Here is a 26699-nt window from a genome sequence, read left to right as displayed (position 1 = left end):
AAGTAGAATGACAAAGAGGATTGGGATGGTTTTAGATTCAGAAGACTTAGGTTCCACTCCTGATTCAGAAACATACTAGTTTCAAGACCATGGTCAAATCCTTGACCTCTCAAGAGTGGCCAATCTTCAGCTGAGAGTTTCTAAATTGAGAGTTCCATTCATTAACTAAATTATAGACCCAGCATCCCCATCAGAATTGAACGAATACGGATTGATAATTTAGCAAGTGTTGTTCTACCCTAGGGTCAACAAGCTCTCTAGTACTGAGTGCCACTAGTTAACCTAAATAAAGTTCATAAGGAAGGGCAGAACCACTATGGCTGTTTAGTAGCAGTGAAAGCTGAAACTGCTCTGACAATCCTTCTAAATCAATATTTTAAAAGCACCTCAAAAAGAGAGGAGTCAAAAATCAACAGCAAGATGGAGTGAGGGGTCTCTCCTGCTGAATACAACTTGAAATGTAGGCAGAGAGAGTTGATTTTCACAATCACAATCAACAAATAACAATCAACAAAGGGGGAACCAGAAGCAAAACTGCACACAGAGGACTGCTGGCCAACCATCCCCATACCTACCGCACCAGGTTCCAAATCTGGGCATAGGCCAACTTTGGGATCCCTGGCCCATGCCTTCACTAACAACAGAGCACCTCACAATCCAGACTCCTTGAAGTCCTAGGCCCTGGCACCAGCCTGGAGTGAGGCCCAGAAGTCCATAGTGCTTGGCCCTTTCAAGCCTATCCTACAATGAAGACCTAGCCCTAGGGCAAAATAGGTCACAATGCCAAGCCCTGAAAGTTAACAGTAAAGGAGAATCATTGACTTTCAGAATTCCCAGTCCACAGGCAAAAAATAAAAAAGCTGGTAAAATGAGCAAACAGCAAAAGAAACACCTAACCCTACAAAATTTCTATAATGTCAAAGAATGAAACAAAGAGTCAATAGGGGATTGCCAACCACATGCAAAACTTCAAAGAAAAATGGAAATTGGTCTCAAGCACTAGAACTCAAAAAAAAGAAATTAAAAAAAACAAATAATACAGGTTGAAGAAAAATGGGGAAAAGAAATGAAAGTAATACAAAAAGAAAATAGTGAAAAAGCAAAATTGGTCAACTGGAAAAAGAGGCAAAAAATCCAATGAATAAAAGAGTTCTTTAAAAAACATAATTGTCTTACTGGAAAAAGAGGCAAAACATCCAATAAAGAAAAGAATTCCATGAAAAGTAGAATGGACCAAAAGGAAAAGGAGGTTTAAAAGGTCACAGAAGAAATTCATTGATTAAAAATTAGAATTGGGTAAACAGAAGCTAATGACTTCATGAGACATCAAGAAACAATAAAACAAAATCAAAAGAATAAAAAAGCAGAAGATATAAAATATCTCATTGAAAAAAAAACAACTGATCTGGAAAATAGATCCATGAGGACCAATTTAAGAATTATTGGCCTACCTGAAAGCTATGACAAAAAAAAAAAAGCTTAGACATCATATTATAAGAAATTTATCAAAGAAAACTGCCTTGATATTCTTGGACAAGTGGTTGGCTCTTTCAAGCCTTCACTACAATGGAGACCTAGCCTCAGGGCAAAATGGCTCACAGTGCCAAGCCCTACAAGCCAGCAGCAAAGGAGAAAGAATCATCAGCTTTCAGAATTCCTAGTCCACAGGCAAAATTGAAAGAGATCTCCTGCAATAAATCCCCAAATGACAACTTCCAGGAATGTTATAGCCAAGTTCAAGAGCTCACAGAAACAATTTAAATATTATACAGCTTATCATAGGATTACACAAGATCTGGCAGCTTTTACATTGAAGGATCAGAAGACTTGAAATATAATATTTTGGAAGGCAAGGGAACTGCATCAAAACTGACTATATTCTTTCAGGGGGAAATATGGTTATTTAATAAAATAGAAGACTTTTTCCTGAAGACCAGACTTAAACAGAAAATTTGATGTCCAAATACAAAATTCAAGAGACGCATAAAAAAGGTAAATAAGAGAAAATAGTTAGGGGTCTCAATAAAGTTGAATTGTTTAGATTCTTATATGGAAAGATGATATTGGTAATTCTTAAATAAAGCTCTTGGGCACCACTTGGCAGGTCAATAACAGAAGATCTGGAGTTATCTGGTTCCAGCTATGCCAATGAACAGCTATGTGATCTTGAGTGAGTAACTTGGCCTGGCCCCTGCTTCAGTTGCTTCATATGAAAAATGGAACAATAATGTCTGACTTATCTACTTCCCAGGGAATACCATAAAATCAAATGAAATAATCAATGTGAAAGCACTTTTAAAATCATAAAGGATCAAAGGCAAAGGATTAGTATTTATTTATTTATCTATCTATCTGTTTATTTATTTATTAACCCTTGCCTTAGAATCTGTCTTAGAATCAATAAATAAATAGTATCATTTTCCCAGGCAGAAGAGGGGTAAGGGCTAGGCAATGGGGGTTAAATGACTTGCTCAGGGTCACACAGGTAGGAAGTGTTTGAGGTCAGATTTGAACATAGAACTTCCCATTCATCTCCAGGCCTGATTCTTTTTTTTTTAACTTTTTTTATTTTTTATTTTTTATTATTTTTATAGTATTTTATTTGATCATTTCCATGCATTTTTCATTAAAGACAAATATCATTTTTCTTTTCCTCCCTCCCACCCCCCGTGGCCAACGCGTGATTCCACTGGTATCATATGTGTTCTTGATTCGAACCCATTACCATGTTGTTAGTATTTGCATTAGAGTGTTCATTTAGAGTCTTTCCAGGCCTAATTCTTAATCCACTAGCCACCTAGCCACCCTGAACTGTTTCCTTTTAAAAAGTAAATACTACCAAAAATAAAATAAATAAATATTAGGGGAAGATCAGTGGATAGACAACCAAGTCTGAATTTGGGGTGATCTGGGTTCAAATCTGTTCTCATACATGTCCTAGCTCTGTGACCCTGGGCAAGTCATTTAACTTCCATTTTCTAACCCAAATTGCTCTTCTGCCTTGGAACCAATATACAGTATTGATTCTAAAATGGAAAGTAAGGGTTACAAATAAGAAAGAAAATGGTTGAACACAAGAGAAAGGAGGAGGAAAGGAAGAAAGGCTAAAAAAAGAGGTGCATTGGGTAGAAAAAGGAAGAGCATCACTACAAGTAGTTTCTGGGGTCAATATTGGAGTCTCCCTACCTCTGTTCTCAACTTGGAAGCTCTACTTGTTGACAAGTTTTAGCTAAGAAGCATACTTCCACCACATGTTGGTCATTCCATCTCTTACCTCTCCTGCCCTCAACTCCCCCTTATCTCCCTGATGCACAGAATACAATGATCACCTACACTCAGGAGAGCAGGAAAGATAGAATAGTATATGGCGCTTACCTGGCATATTCAAGCTTGGGGAGGATCAGATACAACACAATGCAGATCACAATGAAGATGTCTGCTGTCAGAAAGAAAGCCAGGGCACAGTCCGTCACATCATCGGATATTGCCAGATCCACCAATGAGGCCACAGCACTGATGGTTCCCCCCATAGCCCCACCTATAGCAAATAACCAAGAGAGTAGTCATGGAGAGAGAAGCAAGTAATGGGAGCAATGAACAAGGAGAAAAGTATATGAGAAAATTATATGTGTGTGTGTGTGTGAGAGAGATATGTGTATCTGTACATATATCCATGCCTATATTACTACAGATCTGTTGTCTACACATTCCATCGTTTCCCTCTTTTGGGCCTGGGAGATGCTCTTCAGGACTCATCCCATCCAATCAGGCATTTTGCTGGTCCTGAAAATACAACTCCACAACATGACGCAATCCCTTCCCTCAAGGAACTTACAACAGAAGACTCCTCTTACCAGCCCTGGGACTCCCTTCCATGGCAAACAGCCTCCCAAATTCTTTCATAAAATATACCTTCTGGACTCCCATTAGAAACTTCCTCATCCTTCCAAGTCTTGGCTCTCCAGGGCACTTCCCCAGCACACCCAAACCATTGCCATGTATCCCATCCCATATCTCCAGTCTATCTATCTTCATCTTTTCTGCCTTTATAGCATCTCTCCCTATACAGAAACCATCTTAGTTCAGTCCCACCTCATCACCACCTGCTTAGACTATGGCAGCAGCCTCCTCTTTGGTCTTCCTGCTTTGAGTAATGCCCTAATCTGGTCCATCCTCCATGCAGCTGCCAAAGTGACTGTCCTGACCCTGATACACTCAAATGAATCGACCCCACTGATTTCCCGTTAACTCCAGATCAAGCTTTTTGGCATCTAAAGACCTTTAGAAACTCCTCAACTTATTTTCTCAGAAATACTTGATACCATCCCCCTTTTATGCATGCTATGATCCGATCTAAGTAGCCCTCTTACAGCTCCTCCTACCCAGAACCAGGTACCTGTTTCTGTCCATTTACTCAAGCTACACCCTCTTATCCCACCTGCCCCGGTGCCTGGAGCACGTCCCACCTTCCTCAAACTCTTCCTTATCTTCACGGCTCAGTTTCACTACCATTTTCTCTTGGAGGCTTTTCCTGATTTCTCTAATTGCTAATACCCTTCTCCCCTCCTCTCAGATTATCTTGTATCTGTTTTGTGTGTGTTTTGTATATAATTACAGACTTACATGTTGTCTTTCCTAACTAGGTTGTAAACTTCTCAAGGGCAGAGACTCTTTTGCTCTTATCTCCTCCTTGCCTAGCACTAGTAAGCATTTAATAAAGGCTGGATTGATTAAGAAGCCTGGAAGGACCTTGACCCTGGTCACACTGACATCTCTGGGTAGGGCATGCAAGTCAGATACAATAAAAAATGGACTGAAACTGAGGGATCAGTCTGAGTTTAATAATCGGTTTAATAACCCAGCATGTGCACAAAACACAACATGGCCATCCAATGCAGCTGAGGAAGTCTCCAGGTGTAACGACTTTTTGTGCCAATGGACCCAGGCTTCCAACGCGGAGAGAGTGGGACTGTCTCTGTGCATCGACTTTTCCACTTAAATCTCCTTCACGCACAAGTGTCTTTGTGCACACTCATCTATACACTATAGATGAAAATGCACAAAGACAATCATCATCCTCAGTTAGCGAGAGACTACTACTACTACTAATAACCCTTACCTTCTGTCTTAGAATCAATAGGTTCCAAGGTAGAAGAGCACTAAGGGCTAGGCAATTGGGGTTAAGTGACTTGCCCAGGGTCACACAACTAGGACATGTCTGAGGTCAAATTTGAACACAGGTCCTGCTGACTCCATGCCTGGTGATCTAACTGCTGTGTTACCTAGCTGCCTCTTATTCCCTGCATTTTTGCTTGTCACTCTCTTGGCAATGCATCTTCCTTCTCTGCTTGACCCCTATTTCTTTGCACTCTCTAGACGCCATAGTATCCCCCAGCTCTAACCTAGCTTTTGGTTTATGCTCAAATCCTCCCTGCAACTTGGACCCCATCTATTCTCCTTCTGCCTGAAAGATTGTCTGATCAGTGGCTCCTGTCAGCTTGGCCTTGGGTGAACCTTGACCGTGATGTCTTGGTATCCAGTGAACACCTATGGAGATGGGTGATTTGGAGATGAAAACGTTAAATACCCTCCACCCCTTCATCAGGTATTTGGCAATTTTCTCTCTTCTTCCCATCTTTAAATAGCAGTAACATCGTGAAATCTTTGCCAGCAGGGCAGGGGTGAGGGAGGGGGTGCTGCTTCTAAGGAACTGTAATTACTACCTGGGCTTCTTCTAGTATTGGGGGTTAAACTCATTAAGAAATTCCCAGAGTGCCCCAAGGAAGAATATCTAAAAAAATCACTGTCTATTGATTCCCCTCGATCAAGCTTGCTCTTGCTCTCTTTCCCCCTTGTAGAGAATTTACAATATTATCATCAACAACAAGGCAAGCCTCCAGGGAGCTCATCCTTCATGACTCCATACTTTTATCTCATCAGTTATGGAAATGCATGCAAATGAGGGTTTTTAAAAAATCCAGCATAAAGCAAATGAATTGTTTCCTGAGATATGTACACTTGCAGAATTCCAGGATAGTTTCTTCCCTCCATAAAAGACAGCAACGACCAGAGATTGTGTTTGAGCCATGAAATTCCAAATTCAGAGCACCCCCCAAATCACTTGGGGGTGATGAGGGATCTTCACCTCTCTCACTCTCTGTATGGTGCCTGGCAGATGTTTGGGAAGAGTTCACACCCAGGCTAATATACAGGTGAACTACCAAATCCATTAACCTTTTCGATGCTTCATCCCAACTCTTCTCTTCCTTCCTCTCAGTACACCTGGATGGCAAGGTGAATGCAAATGGAAGGACTAACATTGTGAGTGACCAGAAGACCACTTTGGGAATGGAAAGACCAAAGTCGTTTTTATAATGCTTAAATAGGTGGCTAAGAGCACCAGGTGAAGAAAGACTCAGTCTTTAAGCAAGGGCGGAAGAGGAAGGAGACAAAAAAGAAAGTGCCCAGTGCCCAGCAGACCTTTCTTTAAGCCTCGAGAAGTCTTGCTCTCCATACCATTCACTTCTCCTCTGAAATGAGCTCCCTTTTATACTCTCTCTCTCCCCAATAGACAGACAGACAGATAGACAGACAGATAGATAGATACATACATACATAGATGGATGGATGGATAGACAGACATACAGATAGATAGATAGATATACAGATAGATGGATATACAGATAGATAGATAAATAGATGAATGGATAGACAGACATACAGACAGGCAGATAGATATACAGATAGATAGATAGATACATAGATAGATGATAGATGATGGATAGATGGATAGACAGACAGACAGATAGATAGATAGATAGATAGATGGATGGATGGATAGATAGATAGAGAGATAGTTGACAGATAGATCAGATAGACAGATATAGATAGCACTCCTTTATAATCTATGAAAATAGTTGTTTGAATATTGTCTCCCCCATGAGAATGTGACGTCCTTTAGAGCAGAGAAGATATTCTTGCCTTTCTTTGTTGCTTTGGTATTGGTTCTCATCAAAGTGTCTGGCACACAGTAAGTTCTTAATAAGACTTGTATTAGAAAAAGATAATCTGGTGAATATTTCTTGTTGCTGCAAATGGTATACTCTGGCTTGTGACTCAAGAGATACTAGGGGAAACCTGAAGGTGCCTAGTTGTTATGGAGATAGGCATTCTGGAGTGACTAGAGAGATACTGCTAGAAGGGATAACTCTGGGGTTGCCTATTGATCACTGTTGATGGCTAATAGATCAAAATTATTCCCTACCCTCCTCCTCCCTCAATCCCTCCCTTCACCACCCTCTTCTTGAAGCCTTTGGCTTTGCCACTCCCCCTGAGCGGACTATAGGGTTTATGAGGAAAAACTCTGTTCTCTTCCTTTCTCAAGTAAGGGGGTTTATTGGGAACAACAGGATGGAGATTGAGGTAAGATGAGGTGAGAGGGATGAGGGTTTCCCTAATCTATAATGAGGGATAGGGGGATTTGGGGAAATGTCAGTCCTGTCACAACTGTGACTCAGGGACAGTCAGAGAGATGGAGGACAACTGTTTAATCTTCTTTCTCCTTCCAATTACACAAAGCCACCAACAAAAGTAAATTTCTTCTCAGCCTAACTCCAGAACCCCCCCCCCCCAAGGGTCCTTCAGCCTAGGACAGAAGCTAACAGGGATCAGTTCTCAGCTTCTTCCCCTATCAGTCAGAAGCCAAGGAAATCTCTCCTTTCCTCTCCTGGCCAGGCTCCAACTGACTTTCCTGGGAACGTTCTAATTGGAATCTTCACCTTGATTGACAGATGATTGTCCCCAGCTTTCTGTCTTGCATGCATGAAGTTCTCTCTTCCTTCATGCCTCTTCCACAGACTGCTCTAGGAATCAGTCTTAAGATCAAAGATTGAGACCTGGAAGGGATCCTGGAGATCATCTAGTCTATCTCATTTAGTTTACAGATGAAGAAACTGAGGCTGAAAGAGGTTGAATGATTTGCATGGAGATCAAAGTGGCACTATAGAAGCTGTGCCTGGAGTGAGGAAAACTTGAGTTCAAATCTAGCCTTCAACATGGACCCTAGGCAAATCACTTAAATTCTGTCTTCCTCAGTTTCTTCATCAGTAAGATGGGGATAATAATAGTGCCTACCTACCTCCCAGGATTGTTGTGAAGCTCAAATCAGATAAACATACTCTGTTGTTCAGGCACATCTGACTCGTCATTTCCCCATTTAGGGTTTTCTTGGCAAAGACACTGGAGTGGGTTGCCATTTCCTTCTTCAAATCATTTTACAGATCGGGAAACTGAGGCAAAATAGTGTCAAGTGACTTGCCCAGGGTCACTTATCTACTAAGCATCTGAGGTCAGATTGAAACTCAGGAAGATGAGTCTTTCTGACTCTGAGCCTAGCATTGTCTTACCTAACTGCCCCCCTGACACATAGTAAGCACTATTATAAATGTTAACTATTATTATCATCTTTCCAGGATAATTTTACAGTGCTTTTCCACCGCACTCTTCCAGCTGCCCACCTCCCACTCCACAAGTTATGGTCAAACAGACTTCCTTGGTGTCCTCCATATGTGATGTGCCCTTGTCCGCCTGGAGTCCTGCGCCACCTACGCCAGGATGGTCTCCTTTCTTTTAGAACATTCAAGCTCCCTTTGAGCTCAGTCCCCACCTCCCAAATGAGACCTCCCTGATCTCCCCAATCACTCTGTGTACAATGTAGACCTGGCTATGTGGCTTCCTCCTAATACAGGGGTCCCTGGACCCCAAGGGCAGCTGTAGATCTCTTCTAAATGTAAAAAGGGAGATTTTGAACCCTAGACTTCAATCTCCAGAAGTCCTTGGTATTTCCCAGAATTCCCTATAATCTCTCCTGAGTCTCCACATTAGAGATCACAATTTGTATTTAACTGGCAGTATCGCCTCCCACACTTTTTCTCTTCTTTTGCAATGATGTAGCAAGTATCGTGGTAAGCTAAGTGCAGGGATTTTAAATGGGCTGATCAGCCATGGGCACGTGGTTTTTATTTTGTATCCTCTTTATTCCTTGATTTTCTAATGATCCCTAATAAACCTCATAAAATATAATATTTTATTATTATATATACTTTCATTTTTACACAAAGGATCTGTAAACTTGCTCTCCCCCCACCCATATTTTGGTAACTGCTTCGATCTTATCAGTTTCCTCTGTAATCCGAATGTATTCCATTTTATATGTTAGAAAACATTATTCTAAAAAGGCTTCCCCCGTCAGTCAGGTGTGCCCTCTGTGTGCTAGCAGAAGCTCACAGTCCAATGCCAACAGGCTGCAGGGCACAAAGAAGGTAAAGGAGAATGTAATCTCCTTGAGGGTAGGGGCTGCTTTGCTTTATTTGGGCGTTATCTCCCATGTCTGGCATTATAATATGCACTAAAAATGCTTTGAATTGAACTAAACACCTCCTCCAAATCTCTATTACTTGGCATGTGCAGGGCAGTGAATAAGTGCCTACATGCCCTCTGAATGAACACTGCAGTCGCCTGCTTACACCAGAGGGGTCAAACACACACCCAGGTCACCAAAACCACACGGAAGGATCTCCAGGGGCCACGTGTTGACTTTAAAAACCACGTCGCACACAATGATCGATGTTTTACTTATTTTCCTAACTATTTCCCCATTATATTTTAATCTAATTAAAAGAATTAATTAATTTGTTTAATTAAAAAGAATTAGGAATGCCGTGGGGTGGTGGGCCACACACCACCAGGCTCAACAGTGTGAGAAAGCAAGACAAATCCCAATGAGGTCAGAAGAATCTAATGAAAGCTCACAGGCCTGGTCCATTCCTGGGGTCTCTTTTAGGCTCACAGTGACTTAGAGCATCCATTTCTAAGCTCTATGGGGGCCAGGCAATGGCTCGTTTACAACTGGTCCAGGATCTGGGATACAGCAAAGCGGAACAATACATGCCAGTGTGAATGCCTCCCTCTGGGCTAAAAGTTGCCTAGTCCGGGCTCCAACCCATTTGGATGGGGCCTCTCACCTGATAACAAAGCTTGGGAATTCCTCATGGGGAAGGAGGCTGTCAGGCCAAAGATGCTGCTGCTGAAGATGGTGGCCGTGCCACTGAGGACCACCATGCAGAGGATGGTGATGATGAAGAAGGAAAACGTCCACGAGGAGGTGTCCACTTTCACCAACACCGTTATCACCACAAACACCGCCAAGAGAATCACCAAGGAGGTCAAGACACGGACGTGGACTGACACCCTGTCAATGAGATTCAATTTAGTTGTTTGGCTACCTCGAGAGAGTCTTCAGGGTTCTACTTGGAGACCCACTGGTGAAACAAATAGGTGCGATTCATGGGTGTTATTATTATCACCATGTTACATATGGGTCTGAGGCAGAAGGAGGTTAAATGATTTACCTAAGTTCACACCGCTTGTAAGTGTCTGAGGCTAGATTTGAACCCAGATTATCCAGGTTCCTGTCCATTTTTGGACATTGCCCATGTGGGAATTTGTTTTGCTGGAATATGCATATTTATAATGAGGGTTTTCTTTGGGGGGGCAACAAAAAGGAGAGATAAATGCTTGAAATAAATAAATGGATGATGCTCTTTTAAAAATAAATAGTTTCAGGTGAAGGACACAGTGGATGGAAGCACTCTCTGATGACTTTGTCGACACCATCCAGAATCACTGATTCAGGACACAGAAGGTTCATCAGAAATCCAGGCAGAGATAAAGGGTGGGATATAGAGAGGAGGGAGAGAAGGGAAAAGAAAAAGAGGGAAGGGGCAAAGTTGCCAAAGAAAAGAAGAAAAAGAAGGTGTCGGGCTTTAATATTAGGAATAATAGTTTGAAAGAAAAAATAGTTTATAGAACTAATGCCAAGTTAAACAAAAAATTAATAATGACATAGGATCTTTCTCCAAGGTCTTTCACATTATTTAAGATCATACATTTAGAACTGGAAGGGACTTTCCTGGTTCCATCTTCTCTTTTTACAGATGAATAAACTGAGTTCCAAAGAGGCTCATCTTATCGTTCCTATAATCCTATATAAAATGCCTACCTCCTAGGGTTGCTGAGAGAATCAAAATGCAATAATATTTATGTAGGGTAATAGCAAAGTACAACCTGGCACCTAGTAGTGCTTATTTATACACTTATTTATACACATGCACACATACACATATTTGAAGTAGGCAAGGCAGGTAACATCAAACCCATTTAACACAACGTGGGACCTTGGGTAAGGGACTTAGTTTCCTCCTCTGTAAAATAAGTGAGGTGAAACAGATGGTCTCTGAGGTACCTTTCAGCTCTAAAGTCTAGACAGAGACAATGAAGTATAGGAACATATTGGCATGACAAGGCCACTTTGTGAGTTAAAGCAAGATTAAGATCAATAACAGATCAAGCAATGTTTACTAAGCACCTACTATGTGCTAGCCTCTGTGCCAAAGTCAATGACTGATCAATCGACCAATGTGTATTAAACATCTATTATGTGCCAACCATGCTAAGATCAATAATTATCATTCAATGATTATTAAGCACCTACTATGTGCTAGCTGCCATGCTAAGATCAATAATTGGTTGATGAATCAATACTTATAAAGCACTTACCATGTGTTGGCCTCTGTGCTCTGATTGATCAGTACTTACTAGGCACCCACTATGTGCCAGTCACTGCTGAGGCCAATAGTTGATCAATCAACCAATGTATATTAAATACCTACTATGTGCCATCCACCATGCTAAAATAATAATTAATTGATCATTTGATGATTATTAAGCATCTACAATGTGTTAGCCACTGTGCTGAGGTCAATAATTGATCAATCAATGCTTATTAGGCACCTTCTATATGCCAGTCACTATGCTGAGGTCAATAATTGATCAATCAACCAATGTGTATTAAATACCTACTATGTGCCAGCCACCATGCTAAAATAATAACTGATTGATCATTCAATGGTTATTAAGCACCTACAATGTGCTAGCTGCCATGCTAAGATCAATAATTGATTGATGAATCAATGCTTACAAAACACCATGTGCTGGGGTCAATAATTGATTGATCATTCGATAATTATTAAGCACTTACTACGTGCTAGCCACTTTGCTGAGATCAATAATCAATAATCAATCAATGTTTATTAAAAGCCTACAATGTACCAACCACTGTTCCTTAGGGCTAGAGGAGAACAAGAATCTTTTGATGAAATTACTCAGAGTTCTTACACTCCATAGCCTGGCTTCTCAGTGGCTCCCACTGCTCCCAGAATACTGAGCATGGCGGCTGTAGACATGGCCAATGGGCTTGAGAGCTGGAGGACAGGATAGACAGCACCACTGCCACCTCTCCGGGATGCCCCTACGAGTCCAGCCCTGGCTCATGGCCTCAGAGGCAGCTAACTGGACAGCTCCAGGGGCAGCTAAAGGTATTTGCCTTAAGCCTGTGACTAGGACTGGGAAGTCCACTGGGGCTGGGGAGCAGCTCTAGCCTTTGGTCCTTGGAGAGAGAGCCAGCATCCTGGCCCATCCCACAGAATTCCCCATCAGAGATGTGCTCTCCGGGCGGCGGCGGGAGCAGGAGGAGCGCCCTGACAGCTCGCCTAGGTAACAGCAGGCTGCTAAGGTAACGAAGGACCAACAGGGAGAGATCGCAGGAGTTTAAAGGAAGCCAGCCAGAGAGAGAGGCAAGGCCAGGCCCCATGGGGCTGTACCCCATTCCTCCGGGCAAGGAAGGAATGAAGAAACAGAATAACCGGAGAGTGAACTCTGGCTTGGCAACTTGGCCAAACACTTCCAAGGCTGGTACAGTGAGAAAAGTACAGTCTCCGGAGTCAGAAGACTTAGGTTCAAATCCTGACTCTCCCCCTACCTGTGTGTCCTAGGGCAAGTCTCTTAATAGCCTCGGCCTCAATTTCCTCAGCTGTAAAATGGGAGGCTTTGACTAGAGGATCCAGCTCTAAATCTAGGCTTCTCTGAGCCACCATTTATGAGCTGAGTGTCTGACTGTGAATACAACCAGCTTGCTTTAGTTTCCTCTGCTGTAAAATGAGGGGGACTAAATCCTGGGTTCTTAGATGTCAGGGTGTCAGCAAAGTTGGATGGAAATAAAATTGTCATCATTATTATTAAAATTTTCATTTTATTATTTTCATTAAACTCTGAGTTTCTTTCAATCAACATAATTTCCTTCAATTGTGAATAATTTTTTAAGCCCTTACCTTCCATCTTAGAATCCATACTGTGTATCGGTTCCAAGGCAGAAGAGCAGTAAGGGCTAAGCAGTGGGGGGATAAGTGACTTGCCCAGGGTCACACAGCTGGGAAGTGTCTGAGGCCAGATTCGAACCCAGGAAGATGAGTCTTCCTGATGCCAGACCCAGCACTTTAATCAATGTTTACACATTGATTTTTGGGGTCCCCTCGACCAGCTGGGCTGGTCTCTAACCAGGGAGGGAAGGCATCTGCCTTAAATGCACCACCACCAACCACATCGATAAAATGAACTGAGGAGAATACTGTTGGTAACATGGAAGCTGCCATGTTTTCTCCACTAGATGAGAATTAGGTACCTGCACAGGAAGGCTCTTTATTACAGACTATAGGGCTTCTGCTCAGTGGAACCCCACGCCAGGGGAAGAAAGGGATCCAGGAGGAAACACTAAATGGATGCTTCAGATGCTTCCTCCAGCCTCCAAGGGAAGGACCCTCCGTTAACTGGTCTTCTCCAGTCCAGTTTCCCTGAGAACATTTTATCTTCTCATAACCTGCTGAATAAACTGGCCCCACGGACCGGAGCCTCTGGACGTGGGCTTGAAGCCCTCGGTAATTGTGCCCTGAGCTATTTTTAATGATCATAAAAATTTATGAAATGATACCATGTGCAAAGAGGCCCACCCAAGCACACCTAATGTTCAGCGCAGGACTCGGCTGTCTGGTCCAGCTGTCCCACGTGGAGAAAGTAACCCAGGTCCCGCCTGCTTGGGTTAGGGAGGGAGATTGGAGCATTCTTTCAAGAGCTAAGGAAAGGGGGCAGCTGGGTGGCTCAGTGGAGAGAGAGCCAGACTTAGAGATGGGAGGTCCTGGGTCCAAATCTGGTTTCAGACACTTCCTAGCTAGCTGTATGAGCTTGAGCAAGTCACTTAACCCCCGTTGACTAAGTCTAGCTCTTCTGCCCTGGAACCAATAAGATGGAAGGTAAGGGTTTAAAGGGAAAAAAAAAAAGAGATGACAAGACTAGATCGCCCAGGGTCCTGGATATGGGTCTGGAAGGAACCTCAGAGCCCATCTAACCCAACCTTTTATTCTACATAGAAAGAAACTGAGGCCACTCAACTAGCACATGCCTGGAGCATAGATTTAGAATGGGGAACACAGATTTCCTCACTTTACAGATGACGTTTGCCCAAAGTTGCAAGAAGTAGAGGCAGGATTTGAAGATGCAGGGTCCTTTGTACAGTTCTTGGGGGACAGCGTTCTAGCCTAAGGGGCCTCCGGTGGGTCCAGGTTAGACATTTATGCTAGACTAGTAGATCTCAGTGGTCCTCCTGAGGTCCAGCTCATGATGGGAATGGGCCACTGACTACACAGGAGCTGCTCGTCTCCCTCAGCCCCCCTCTTCTCTTTCTCATGAGGGATCTGGACCCCAGGGGACTGATTTCCTCACAAGTCTCCAAAATGTAAATCCCCCTCATAAGTATTTATGATGCTGCAAATTTAACATAATAAAACACTTGGCGATTATAGATGAGCCAGGCAGAAAGAGCTGGGTCCTCCACAAGGGGGAAAGAGGCAACATTTCAATCTAGCGTATTAAATAAAAAACCACTTTAGCCAAAAACGGTTTCTCCCCCCAGCTTGAAGACAGATGGAAGCCTGGGAGCACTCTCCTGAGCTGGCTCTCTCTGCTCTTCCCCACCTCCCCGCTAAGGGCAGGTCTTTGTGTGGGCATCTTATTGCCCAGTGGTGTCATCCCCTCGGTGGTAGGAAGGGCCATGAACGATGGAGAGATTCGCTGTCCCCCACCCCAAACCCTTCTGCCTCAGTCCCAGTGAAGGTGGCTAACCTGTCCTCTGCCCCTCCTGGGAGCATTTTTTCTTTAAAAAATAAAATAAAATGCTATTGTGATCTTTTGTTTTTACATCATATATCACTCCTTGTATCCCTCCTTCTTTGAGAGATCCATTCCTTGCAACAGAGTTTTGTTTTGTTTTTTTAAGGGGGGGGGAAAGGAAAAGAAAAACTCAGCAAAAAACAATTAATACGCTGGAAAAAAAAAAAACTTGAAATATACACAATGCCCTATCCCTGTGGTATCCCCAGCTCTGCAAAGCAGAGAACAGAGGTGACCTGTTCTCTCTGTCTATCTGTCTCTATCTCTCTCTGTCTCTTGTCTTTGTGTCTGTCTGTCTGTCTGTCTCTGTCTCTCTCTCTGTCTGTCTCTCTGTCTCTCTCCCTCCCTCCATTTCCTTCTCTCTCTCTCTCTCTCTCTCTCTCTCTCTCTCTCTCTCTCTCTCTCTCTCTCTCTCTCTCTCTCTCTCTCTCTCTCTCTCTTTCTCTCTCTCTTTCTCTCTCTCTCTGTCTGTCTCTCTGTCTCTGTCTCTGTGTCTGTCTGTCTCTGTCTGTCTATCTGTCTTTCCCTGTCTCTCTCTGTGTCTGTCTGTCTGTCTGTCTGTGTCTGTCTGTCTGTCTCTCTCTCTCTCTCTCTCTCTTTCAGAACCCTGGCTTTGTTGACTTGAGCTGGGAGAAGAAGACAGGTAGGGTGGAGAGCTAGGGGTGCTGTGGGAGAGGGAGGGAAGAAGGAATACCTCTCCAAAATGGCTAGCTCAGGAAGTAATTCTACAGGGGGCAGGAGCCTGGAGGCTGCCCAGCATGCACTGGGGATTCAACAACTGTACTGGAAGCTGAGTCTCAGAGCATAGAAAGAGAATCAATAGCTTTGGTTACGGCTGCTATGAATTCTTGGTGTGTGTCAGTGTGTGAGATTAGAGTGCAGGCAGAGTGTGCATGAGGAGCCTGGGAGTCCCAGCCATGCCTTCAGGACTTGGGGTGAGATCCAAAGGGAGAAGAATGTAAGAATGTATGGAGGAGGGAAAAGGGATGGGGGGAAGGGTTGGGACTTGATAGGGAGGTGTTACCTGCCTGTATATCTGACGATGTGACACCTTCCCCCCCTAGGAGGGCGAAAGAGGTGGGCTTACAGATGGCTTCCAGGCATGAATCTATGACACATTAGAATGATACTTCTAGCCGTGTGACTCTGGACAAGTCAAACTCCCTCAGCCACAGCTTCCTCATTATAATGATAATGACAGCTAGCATTAATAAAGTTCACAAAGTGTTTTACAGTTATCTCATTTTATCCTCATGATAACCCTAGGAGGAAAACGCTACCATGATCTCCATTTTCCAGATGAGGAAACTGAGTCAGAGGGAGGTTAAATGCCTTGCCCAGGGTCACGCAGCTTATAAGAAGGTTGCATTTGACCTCAGACTCTCCTTAACTCCAGGTCCAGACCTCTATCCACTGCCCTACGATCTGTCTCTCGGCATCCGTAAAAAGGTAATGAAATGACTTCACATGTATAATGGGAATCATATTGCTTGTCTTCCCAATAGGCAGCAGAGGGGCTGGAGACAGGATGACTTTTGGGACTTGAAATTTTAAAATGAATGTCTAAAAAAAGGTATAACCAAAGAAGAGGTAACGATCATGTCATATCACATGCCATGACTGGTAACATTCTTAGGATCGATGGAGATTGTGTGTGTGTGTGTGTGTGTGTGTGTGTGTGTGTGTGTGTGTGTGTATGAAGTGCTTTGTGAATCTTAAAGTCTATAGAATTGCTGGATTGTGGGGGTATATGGAGTACTGCCAAGCCTGGGCAGAGGGCAATCACTTCCTTTTTACCCATCCTGCCCTTCCCTCCAAGTAATTACATCCTGCCCTATTTTTCTAGAAAAGCAGATTTTTTAGCTTCTCTGGAGCAGTGCCATCTAGCGTTCAGGACACAACCCTGAATATTTGCATCCTAGCAGGCCAAGATGGATTGGACTGAATTTGCGGTGACCTTGATGGAGGACAGGTAGACAACCCAATGCTAGGCAAGTAACAGAGTTTTAAAGCTGGTACAACATTCCTGGCAATAGTAAAAACCCCCAGTGTTTTAATCTCTCTCCCTCTCCCCCGCCTCTCCCTCTTCCTCTCCTCTCTCTCTCTCTGTCTCTTTCTCCTCCCTATTCCTTTCTCTCTCTCTCTCTCCTCCCTCTCCCTCTCTCTCCCCTCTTCCCCTCTCCATCTCTCTCTGTCTCCGTCTCTCTCTCCTCCCCCTCCCTCTCTCTCCTCTCTCTCTCTTTCTCTCTCCTCCCTCTCCCTCTCTGTCCCCCTCTCTCCCCTCTCTTTCTGTCTGTCTTTCTTTCTCTCTCCTCCCTCTCCCTCTCTCTCCTCCCTCTCCCTCTCTCTCTCCTTTCTCTCCCTCTCTCTCCCTCCTCTTCCCTCTCTCTCTGTCTCTGTCTCTCTCTCCTCCCCCTCCCTCTCTCCTCCCTCTCTCTCTGTCTCTCTTTCTCTCTCCTCCCCCTCCCTCTCTCTCTTTCTCTCTCCTCCCTCTCCCTCTCTCTCCCTCTCTCTCCTCCCTCTCCCTCTCTGTCTCCCTCTCTCCTCTCTCTCTCTGTCTCTCTGTCTTTCTTTCTCTCTCCTCCCTCTCCCTCTCTCCTCCCTCTCCCTCTCTCCTCCCTCTCCCTCTCTGTCTCTCTCTCCTTTCTCTCCCTCTCTCCCTCCTCTTCCCCCTCTCTCTGTCTGTCTCTCTCTCCTACTACTCCCTCTCTCCTCCCTCTCTCTCTGTCTCTCTGTCTCTCTCCTCCCTCTCCCTCTTTCTCTCCTCTTTCTCCCTCTCTGTCTCTGTCTCTCTCTCCTCCCTCTCCCTCTCTCTTTCTCCTCCCTTTCCCTGTCTCCTTCTACCCCTTCTCTCTGTCTCTCCCCCTCCCTCTCCCTCTCTCTTCCTCTCTGTCTCTCTCTTTCTCTCTCCATACACACACACACACACACACACACACACACACACAAACATGTGTGTGTGTGTGTATAATCTCAGTTAATCCATCCCAAACACCCTGGGAGGAAGGTGCTATTATTATCCCAATTTTAGAGATGAGGAAACTGAGGCCAAGCAGGGTTTCAGCTCTTGCCCAAAGCCACGTGGCAATTCAATGAGGCAGACTACTACTACAACTCTGAAGCCAAGCAAAAGGCAAAGAAAGACAAGGCTCCTGCTGATCACCATGGCAGTTAAGGACCGTCTCTCTGGGAAGACATGGTAATAAATAAATAAAAGATAGAAACAGATGTAGAGCTTTAGAGAGGTTATTTAGTCCATCTTGCTCATTTTATAGAAGAGGAAACCAAGGCCTGGATCTGTTCAATGATTTGCCTGAGGTTACACATGGAGAAAGGAACAAAGTAAGGATTTTAACTCGAGCCCAGGGCCCTAGGTTTGGCCTTCTTTCCATTATGACACACCGGTTTTGGCCTTAAGAAAGCCTTGAGTGAGGAGTTCTGAGATGACCTGGCAGGAATCCCTACCCCAAACATCCTGGTCGATCTGGAAGATGGGACAGGCATAGGGACCCACGACCTGGTAGGTGCCCGGAAAGTTCTCAACAGAGAAACAGGAGTCCTGCTATAACTAAGAGCCAGATGGCACGAGACAAATTCTAAGAAGTCACCACAGCCACTCAATGTCTATGGGATTGGTGGGAAGCCTCTTCTTATCTGAGCTGCCTGGGGTTCTTATCATGTACCTGAGATCTAAGAAAGGAGAGGACGGCTAGATATCACATTGGATAGATCATCAGGCCTGGATTCAGAAGGAACTGAGTTCAAATCAGGCCTCAGACACACTTCCTAGCTATGTGAGCCAGGACAAGTCACTTAACTCTAATTGTCTAGCCCTTGCAGTTCTTGTCTTAGGACTGATACCAAGATAGAAGGTAAGGGTTAAAAAAAGGGAAAGGGGAATTTGTGAATAGGGAGAAGAGGGTGAGAAAAGAGCTGCTGGGGAGTCAGACAGGACATCATGGCTTAGAGTGTGAGTCCTAGTGGCCCACTGGTACAGACCATACTATTCTCTTCCTCCATATCCTTTAGTGGAAGACCTAGCCAACATCCAGTCTCCACACTGGAGACTTCTCTGATTCCTTCACCATGACAACGACTCCAATCCAATGTTACTAGAGGGAAGAGATGCTAGTGACATCTAGATCAAAGGTCAGCAAACTATAGCCCAAAGATCAAATCTAGCCTACCCACTGTTTTTGTGAAGTCCTTGAACTAAGAATGGCCTCAAAGGACATTCAAAAATAGGTGCCTAGATTTGGCCCTTGGTCTATAGTTTGATGACACCTGGCTTAAAGGCAGGGATTTAGGGCCTAGAAAGAACTGATCCACATGATTCTAGTTCTGTGGAGGAGATGGAAGTGGTCCTGAAGTCTGAGTGTAAGGAGAAGGGCCTTTATAAATTCGAGCCTTGCCTTAGATGGACAGACCTTGGCAAGAGACAAGGGAGGGGAGGTTTGGGAGGGGGTCCTAAGTAGTATTTAGCCTACACTCTGAAAGAACAGAAGAAGAACATACAAAACAAGGAGGAGTTTGGGGGGAAGCAAGCCACCAGGGCCTTTTCCTCCATAGCCCCATAGAGCTAAGTAACTTTCTGACTGAGGCAATGGAAGGCAAGGTTCATAGGACTGGAGATTTTGAGTTGGAAGGAACCTTAGAGAACAGACGTCCAGTCCCCTCATCTTGCATATTGGGGAGCTAAGACTCAGGGAAAATAAGTTATTTGACCAAAGACATTTTTTAGATACTCATAAGTGTCTAAGGTAGAATTTGAATCCAGTCTTTTTTGCCTATGAATCCTGTGCCCTATCTACCATGATAGTCTGCTTCTGCCACCTTTTCTAAGGAAGGGGAAATGAACCTGGGTGGAGGGTAAGAGATTTGCCATTGGGAGACTGGGATGCTATAGGCCTGAGGAGTAAGGAGAGAGAAACACTAAGTATATTCCTTGGTAGAAGTTTTCTTCCTGTTGTGCAGAGATGGGGTCAGGGGGTGGGGGCAGGAAGGACAACCACAATGGGAAGAAACTATGATTCCTGAGGCGTATTTAGGCACATCAGGAAGTAACTTCAAGGCCAGTGCATGTTGCAATGTGTTCTGGGTATGTGAGATAGACAGTGAATCAGAGATAGTTTGGGCTCAGAATTTATAAACCCCTAGCAGAGGAAGTGAAAGTAGACTGCTGACTGGGGGAAGGTTGAGAACTATAAGCCACTCTCCTGGCTCTAAGGGACAGCCTGCCAGCCTTAGCGAGAGATATTTCCCTCTCTCAACAGCATCCTAGAGTATAAAAGGCAGTGAAGTCAGACTGAGGGGCATGCATTCAAACACTGAGTCTGACACCATAATAGGCCCCCTCTCTGGGTTTGCTTTGACTCAATCATCTCTGAGATCTCTTTCAGCTGTAGATCTGAGATCCCTGGGTCCTAGACCCTCATGCCAAGGAGAGACTGGAAGGTCTAGCTCCTATTTCCACTGAGTACTGCCTCAACTCACTCAGGATTTACCTGCACTAAAGAATGACTTTGACCCAAGTCTTGGGACCCCCAAACAAATGGTATTCTGTTTCCTGCCTTCAAAGACAAGAACAGCCAAAGATTGAAGAGAAAAGAGCACAAGCAGAGGAGGAGAGGAAGGAGAGGGAGAGTTTAGTAGCCACTTACCTGTTGACCAAGAGGAAGTTCCCTATGAGGCATAAGACGGAGGGTACCGTTGAGGCAATGGAAATATAACTCTCAAAGTAGTTCTGTAAATAGAGAAACAAGAAAGTAGATAAAATTGCAGGAAGGAGGCAGTCTGATAACTTGAAGCAGACTCTGAACCCTTCTCTGGTTATGATCCATATTATGGATTATGATCTGGTTATGGAAAAAAAAGCATTTAGTCAGTGCTTACTATGACAATGAAGTGACTCCAGTGAGATCGGTGGCATTTTCTCTAGTTCCTTTTAGGACAGAATGAAGATAGTGTATTGTGCCATCATGGCCCTGACTCTGGCCCATCTCCTCCTGCCCCTTGGGATCCTGGGCTCTGATAAAGCTTTAACCTTAACACCTTAACATGTCTGAAACCAGGCCACCTAGCCATTTCCCAGCCAGTTCCATATTCTCAAAAATCCTTCTAATTTTAGCTTCTTGATACATGTTGTCTTCCTCTATTAAAATGTAAGCTCTTTGAGGGCAAATACTGGCTTCCTTCCTTATAGTTCTAATATCAGCACATAATAATACCAGATACACAGTAATAAATTCTTGCCCCTTCTCCTTGCCTTCCTTTCTTCTTTCCATCTTGCTTTCCTCCCTTCCCTCCATCTTTAACTTTCTTGCTTTCCCTTCCTTCCTTCCTTCCTTCCTTCCTTCCTTCCTTCCTTCCTTCCTTCCTTCCTTCCTTCCTTCCTTCCTTCCTTCCTTCCTTCCTCCTTCCTTCCTTCTTTCCTTCCTTCCACTTCCTTCCCTCCCTCTACCTTTCTTTTTCTTCCTTTCTTCTATTTCCTTCCTTCCTTCCTTCCTTCCTTCCTTCCTTCCTTCCTTCCTTCCTTCCTTCCTTCCTTCCTTCCTTCCTTCCTTCCCTCCACCTTTCTTCCATTTCCTTCCTTCCTTTCTTTTGTTTTCTGTTTTTTCTCCCTTCCTCCTTTTCTTCCTTCCTTCCTTCCTTCCTTCCTTCCTTCCTTCCTTCCTTCCTTCCTTCCTTCCTTCCTCTCTTTCTTTCTTCCCTCCTTTCTCTCATTCCATATTCTAGGAGAGACACTGACAGATTAGAGAATATTTGAAAAAGGCAACCAGGCTGATAAAGGAACCTGAAATCATACCCTATGAGGATCATTGAAAGAAAGCATCCCTCCCCCACTTCCAAAGAGAACAAAAGCTCTTTGAGGGCAGAAATAGTTTCACTTTGGACTTTTTCTGTTTCTATCACATTGCACAATGCTTTGCACACAGAAGAATCACAGATCTTGAACCTCAGAGACCATTTAGTCTAAATTATTCATTTTACAGTTGAAAACACTGAGGCCAAAGAAAATGAGTGACATACTCAAAGTCACAGAGGTAGCAAGAATCAGAAGTGGCTTCTGATTCCAGGTCCTTTGACTTCAGAAGCCAGGGCTCAGGCTACTGGAATTCTTGTTCTTGGGGAAAATTCAGGGGTTGGGGTGGGGGTAGCAGCTGCACAGTCTGACTGTGGGTATCATTGTGCTAGGAAAGGGGGAGCCTTTTCCACCAGTTAGAGAGGCTGGGGAGGAGGAAGTAGACCCCAAGAGAGGGGCATCACAGTGACAAGAGCCTGGGTATTTCATATACAAGTGGCCACCCTACCTTCAATGGTGGTGGTGTGAGAAAAAACCAGGCCACCCATGTTGCTTCCATTTTAGTTCAGCTTCCTAAGGCCAGCTTTCTAAGGTGGTCAAAAATTCCAAAACTGACCTGACAATTGTTGTAGCTTAACCAAAGGTCTCACTTCTCACACATGAAGTCAAGAGCTGCAGCAACACCTGCCTCTTTCCCTACTGGAAAACTTTGTCCAGCAGCCAGATTCACTCTCTCAGTGGGGCTGTTACATAAGGTCAAACCAGCCGTGGCAGTGGTGTGGCCAATCGGGGCCAGGCTAATACTGAAGTGCATTTTCCTGGAGTCAGCAAAAAGGCACAATGGCCAAAGAGGGGCACGTGAGACCGCAAGCTGCTCAGGTCCCTTCAACGAGAGTGACAGATGCCACAACAGCCCAAGGGGACATCACGACCCAGCACACACGACATCCAGATGCTTATTAGTGAGGTCAGCCTGTGGTTTGCTGAGCCCCACCACCCCTGCCCAGCCCATTCAACTCTCTGAATAAACTCCCCTCTGCTCTTTTCTCATTCCCAGATGCTCTCCTCTCACCCAAAGAGTAATCTCTTCATCACTCACTGATTTTAAGAACTTCGTCAATCTCGGGTACCGCGTACCAGAGCTACTGGCCCAGGAAGTTTAAGAAACAGGAAGTTAGTGGTAGCTTGGGGAGGGGGGAGGTCCTAGGGCTGGATGACCTCTATGGGTGATCCAAGTGCCCAGACCGTGTTAGCTGGCAGCCTGAGACTGAGTTGGGCAGAGCCAGCTGATCTCTCTAGGCTGACCTTTATGGTATATATATTTTAATATTTATATTTAATATATTTATTTAATATAATATATCTATATATTAATATATGGAGTTATAAATATATTTTAAAACCTTTACTTCTCTTCTGTATTGGAAGCAATATGTGCCAAGTGCTTTACAAATATCACCTCATTTGATTCTCACAAAAATCCTGAGAGGCAGGTGCTATTGTTATCCCCATTTTACAACTGAGGAAACTGAGGCAGATTGTGGTGAAATGACCTGTCCGGATACACATAGCTATTAAGTGTCTGAGGTCAGATATGAACTTATATCCTCCTAACTCTAGGCTTAGTGCTTTATGCTCTTGTGCAAATAGGAAGCCCAGTTCAAGTCAGAGTGGGTGTTGGGATGCTAAAGAGACCCAAGAAGCCTATAGAGTTTTAGGGGTAAGAGGAAAAAATAACAACCTACTTTTCATTCACTTTTACCTGAAACACAGCATTGCCTTCAATTATTTTAAAACATGATACTAAGGAGCCCCAAAGCTTCACGGCACTGACTGGCCATCCATGGGGTGGCCAAGGGGGTCACAGAAACAGTGAGGAAGCCCTGTTCTCTCTGGATCCCCATTTCCCCGACAATTCATTGTGTGAGATCATTGACTGATAACTTCTTTTCAAGTGACTGTGGCTGGAAAAAGTGAAGGCATTTGAGCAAGAATAATGAAATACATTTTAGTAAGTAAGCCCAAGCCCCAAATGCTCAAGATGAAATTGCCAGGCACTGTGGCGACCTGCAATCCATACCTGTGGCCAGTTAACTCCACACTTCAGTGAGTCTGTGATCACACTGTCACTTAAGATGTCCTTCAGTGGGTTTGGGATCTCCCTGGGGTGAATATTCTCTCCCCAGGTACTGATGGAAATTTATATAACAACAACAATAATCATTAACAAAATTGCAAGTATAGCTTTTGAAGGTTTGTGAAGCCCTTCCCAAATATAATCATATTTAATCCACAAAAGACCCCCAAAAGTAGGGGCTATTAATCTTTATTTCCATTTTACAGATGGGAAAACTGTAGTTGAAAAAGGCAGCAGTCATATCTACTAAATGTCAGAGGCAGGATTTGGTCTTCTGTCAATGAATAGAGCACTACAGTCAGGAAACGCTAAGTTCAAATTCAGTCTTGGACACTTACCAGTTGTGTGATTCTGGGTAAATTATTAACCTTTGTTTGCCTCAGTTTCCTAATCTATGAAATGGGGATAAATAAAGTACCTACCTCCCAAGGTAGTTGTGAGGATAAAATGAGATATTTGTAAAGCACTCTATAATGATTATTATTGTTGTTATCAATTCATTATGTAACACAGCAATATGATTCTTGTCTCTGTCTTTCAGGAAATCCATCACAAAGGACCTGCTGAACCTATTGAAGGCCTTCCTGCTCTTATTCTTTTATTATTTATTCCACAGAGATCAGCATAACCCTCTTGTGTCACACACACACACACACACACGCACAAAACCCTTCAAGTCCTCCCTGACCATATATTAGAGCCTTCTTACACCCATCAGACATTTTCTATTGTCTTTTGAGCCACCTACAATTTTGTTGCCTCTAAGATCATCACCTTCCACGATTAGCAGTCATAGACCATCCGTGGGAGAATACCGGTGTTAAAAATGATGGGTTTTGCAGGAATGAGCAGCTTGGGATGCTGCTGAAAGGATGCTGCCCAATTTGCCAAATGTGGTACCCAGGGCCAAACTCTTCCTCACATCCAATTCAGGGTCATTATCCATCAGAAGTGACTTTCAGAAACATAAATACATGGATACCCTGATGGACTAACTCAATAGTCTGCCCATCCATCCTACTGCCTGTCCTAATGTTCATCATCCACTTTGCCCAAGGTACATGGCCAGGTCTATCTCTTTTAAGTGAATTTTGGTCTTGGGAAGGAATCGCTTAATCCCCCACGTCCCTACCACTGTGGGGGCGGGTGGAATGTCCATGGCTTTAGTATCAAGTGAAAACCTATAGTATAAGGATCAGCCTGGAGTGCTTGGGCTGATTAACTATGTTCCCAAAATATGGTGGCTGTCTTGTTTGCCCAATGGAGAGAAATACATTGGAGAGCACCAGAGAATCATTCTGTCCCAGGGTAAGTGAGGACAACTCTGACTGGACCAAGGGATAAGACGTACACCCTAACCAGGACTATGAGCTCCTTGGATCATGGTTTTCTCTGTGTCCTTAGCCCTTGGCATAGTGCCTGGCACATAGTAGGTCCTTAATAAATGCATGGAAACTTGACTTGGCTTGAGGGAAACAATAAAGACTAGATAACTTTCTAATAGAGTTATTGCCCAAGGCAATGTAAACACAACAAGCAGCCTAAAGCTCAGCATCCTTTGGGCTACAAAGACCTGGCATGCCATCCTGGGGAGGAAGATGGCTTTCATCATCAATAACCAGTAACAGGAACAGATCGGCTGTTGGTCATTTATAATACCTACCTTTGGTCCTCTCTATAGGTTGACAGGTGTCCAAGGCCTGACCAAGGTCCCTTCCAGCACTAAGATTCTGTGCTCTTGGGGGCAGCTAGGTGTCTCAGTGGATAGAGAGCCACACCTGGAGTCAGGAGGTCCTGAGTTCAAATCTGACCTCAGATACTTCCTAGCTGGGTGATCCTGTACTGATCCAATATCAATTGGTTCTAAGACAGAAAGTAAGTGTTTAAAAAAAAAGAATTAATACTGTGTATTGGTTCCAAGGCAGAAGAGTGGTAAGGACTAGGCAATGGGGGTTAAGTGACTTTCCCAGGGTCACATAGGTAGGAAGTATCTGAGGCCAGATCTGAACCTAGGACTTCTCTTCTTGAGGCCTGGCTCTCAATCCACTGAGCTACCCAGCTGTGCATTTCTCTGCCCAGTATTGATTCTAAGACAGAAGGTAAGGATTTTTAAAATTAAGATTCTATGCTCTTTGGAATGAGTCTGGCAGAGGAGATATGTGAATGGGAAGGTCTGTTTTTGCCATTTCAAATCAAACACAGAAGACAAAAAGAAGGAACTTGAGGGGAGGTGAATAGTTTTCAGAAGAAGCTATTGTAATTCAACAAGACCAGTAGGCTTCTTCCCAACAAACTGAGTCAAAGGCAAGGGAAAAAAACCACAATTTTTGACTAAATACTGTCAAGGAACTCATTATCTTATCCTCTAGACCCCATCATCTGAAAACTTTCCTGTTTATAACAAAGGAAACATCATCCTCTTCTTCCCCAGTTTCATAGCTTTGGACTCATTCTCAAACTCTTCCCTCCCCCTCATCCATCTAGAACCAGTATTGGCTGAGATGTATGGATCCTACCTCTAATACCTTTCTCACATCTATCCCCTTCTCACCACTCCCATAGCCATCAGCCCAGTTTAGCCTCTCATCTTCTTTTGCCTGGACAATTGCAAAAACCTCCTAAGTGATCTTCCTGGTTCTAGTT

General features: G+C 43.9%; 1 protein-coding gene across 1 annotated transcript in view; it reads right to left on the bottom strand.

Annotated features, from left to right (window-relative positions):
• SLC29A3 (solute carrier family 29 member 3) overlaps positions 1-26699 on the bottom strand; it is a 72770-nt gene that overhangs the window by 7489 nt on the left and 38582 nt on the right. Inside the window, exons 3-5 of the mRNA XM_007478197.2 lie at positions 20778-20860; positions 10023-10249; positions 3376-3538 (exon numbers count right to left, since the gene is read on the bottom strand). Of these exons, the coding sequence (XP_007478259.1) occupies positions 3376-3538; positions 10023-10249; positions 20778-20860 (473 nt within the window). The remainder of the gene's footprint in view (positions 1-3375; positions 3539-10022; positions 10250-20777; positions 20861-26699) is intronic.

This window comes from Monodelphis domestica, chromosome 1 (assembly GCF_027887165.1).
Source record: "Monodelphis domestica isolate mMonDom1 chromosome 1, mMonDom1.pri, whole genome shotgun sequence".
Classification (NCBI taxonomy): Eukaryota; Metazoa; Chordata; class Mammalia; order Didelphimorphia; family Didelphidae; genus Monodelphis; species Monodelphis domestica.
Note: the sequence above shows the minus strand (reverse complement) of the source record. Positions and strands in the feature narration are given on the sequence as shown.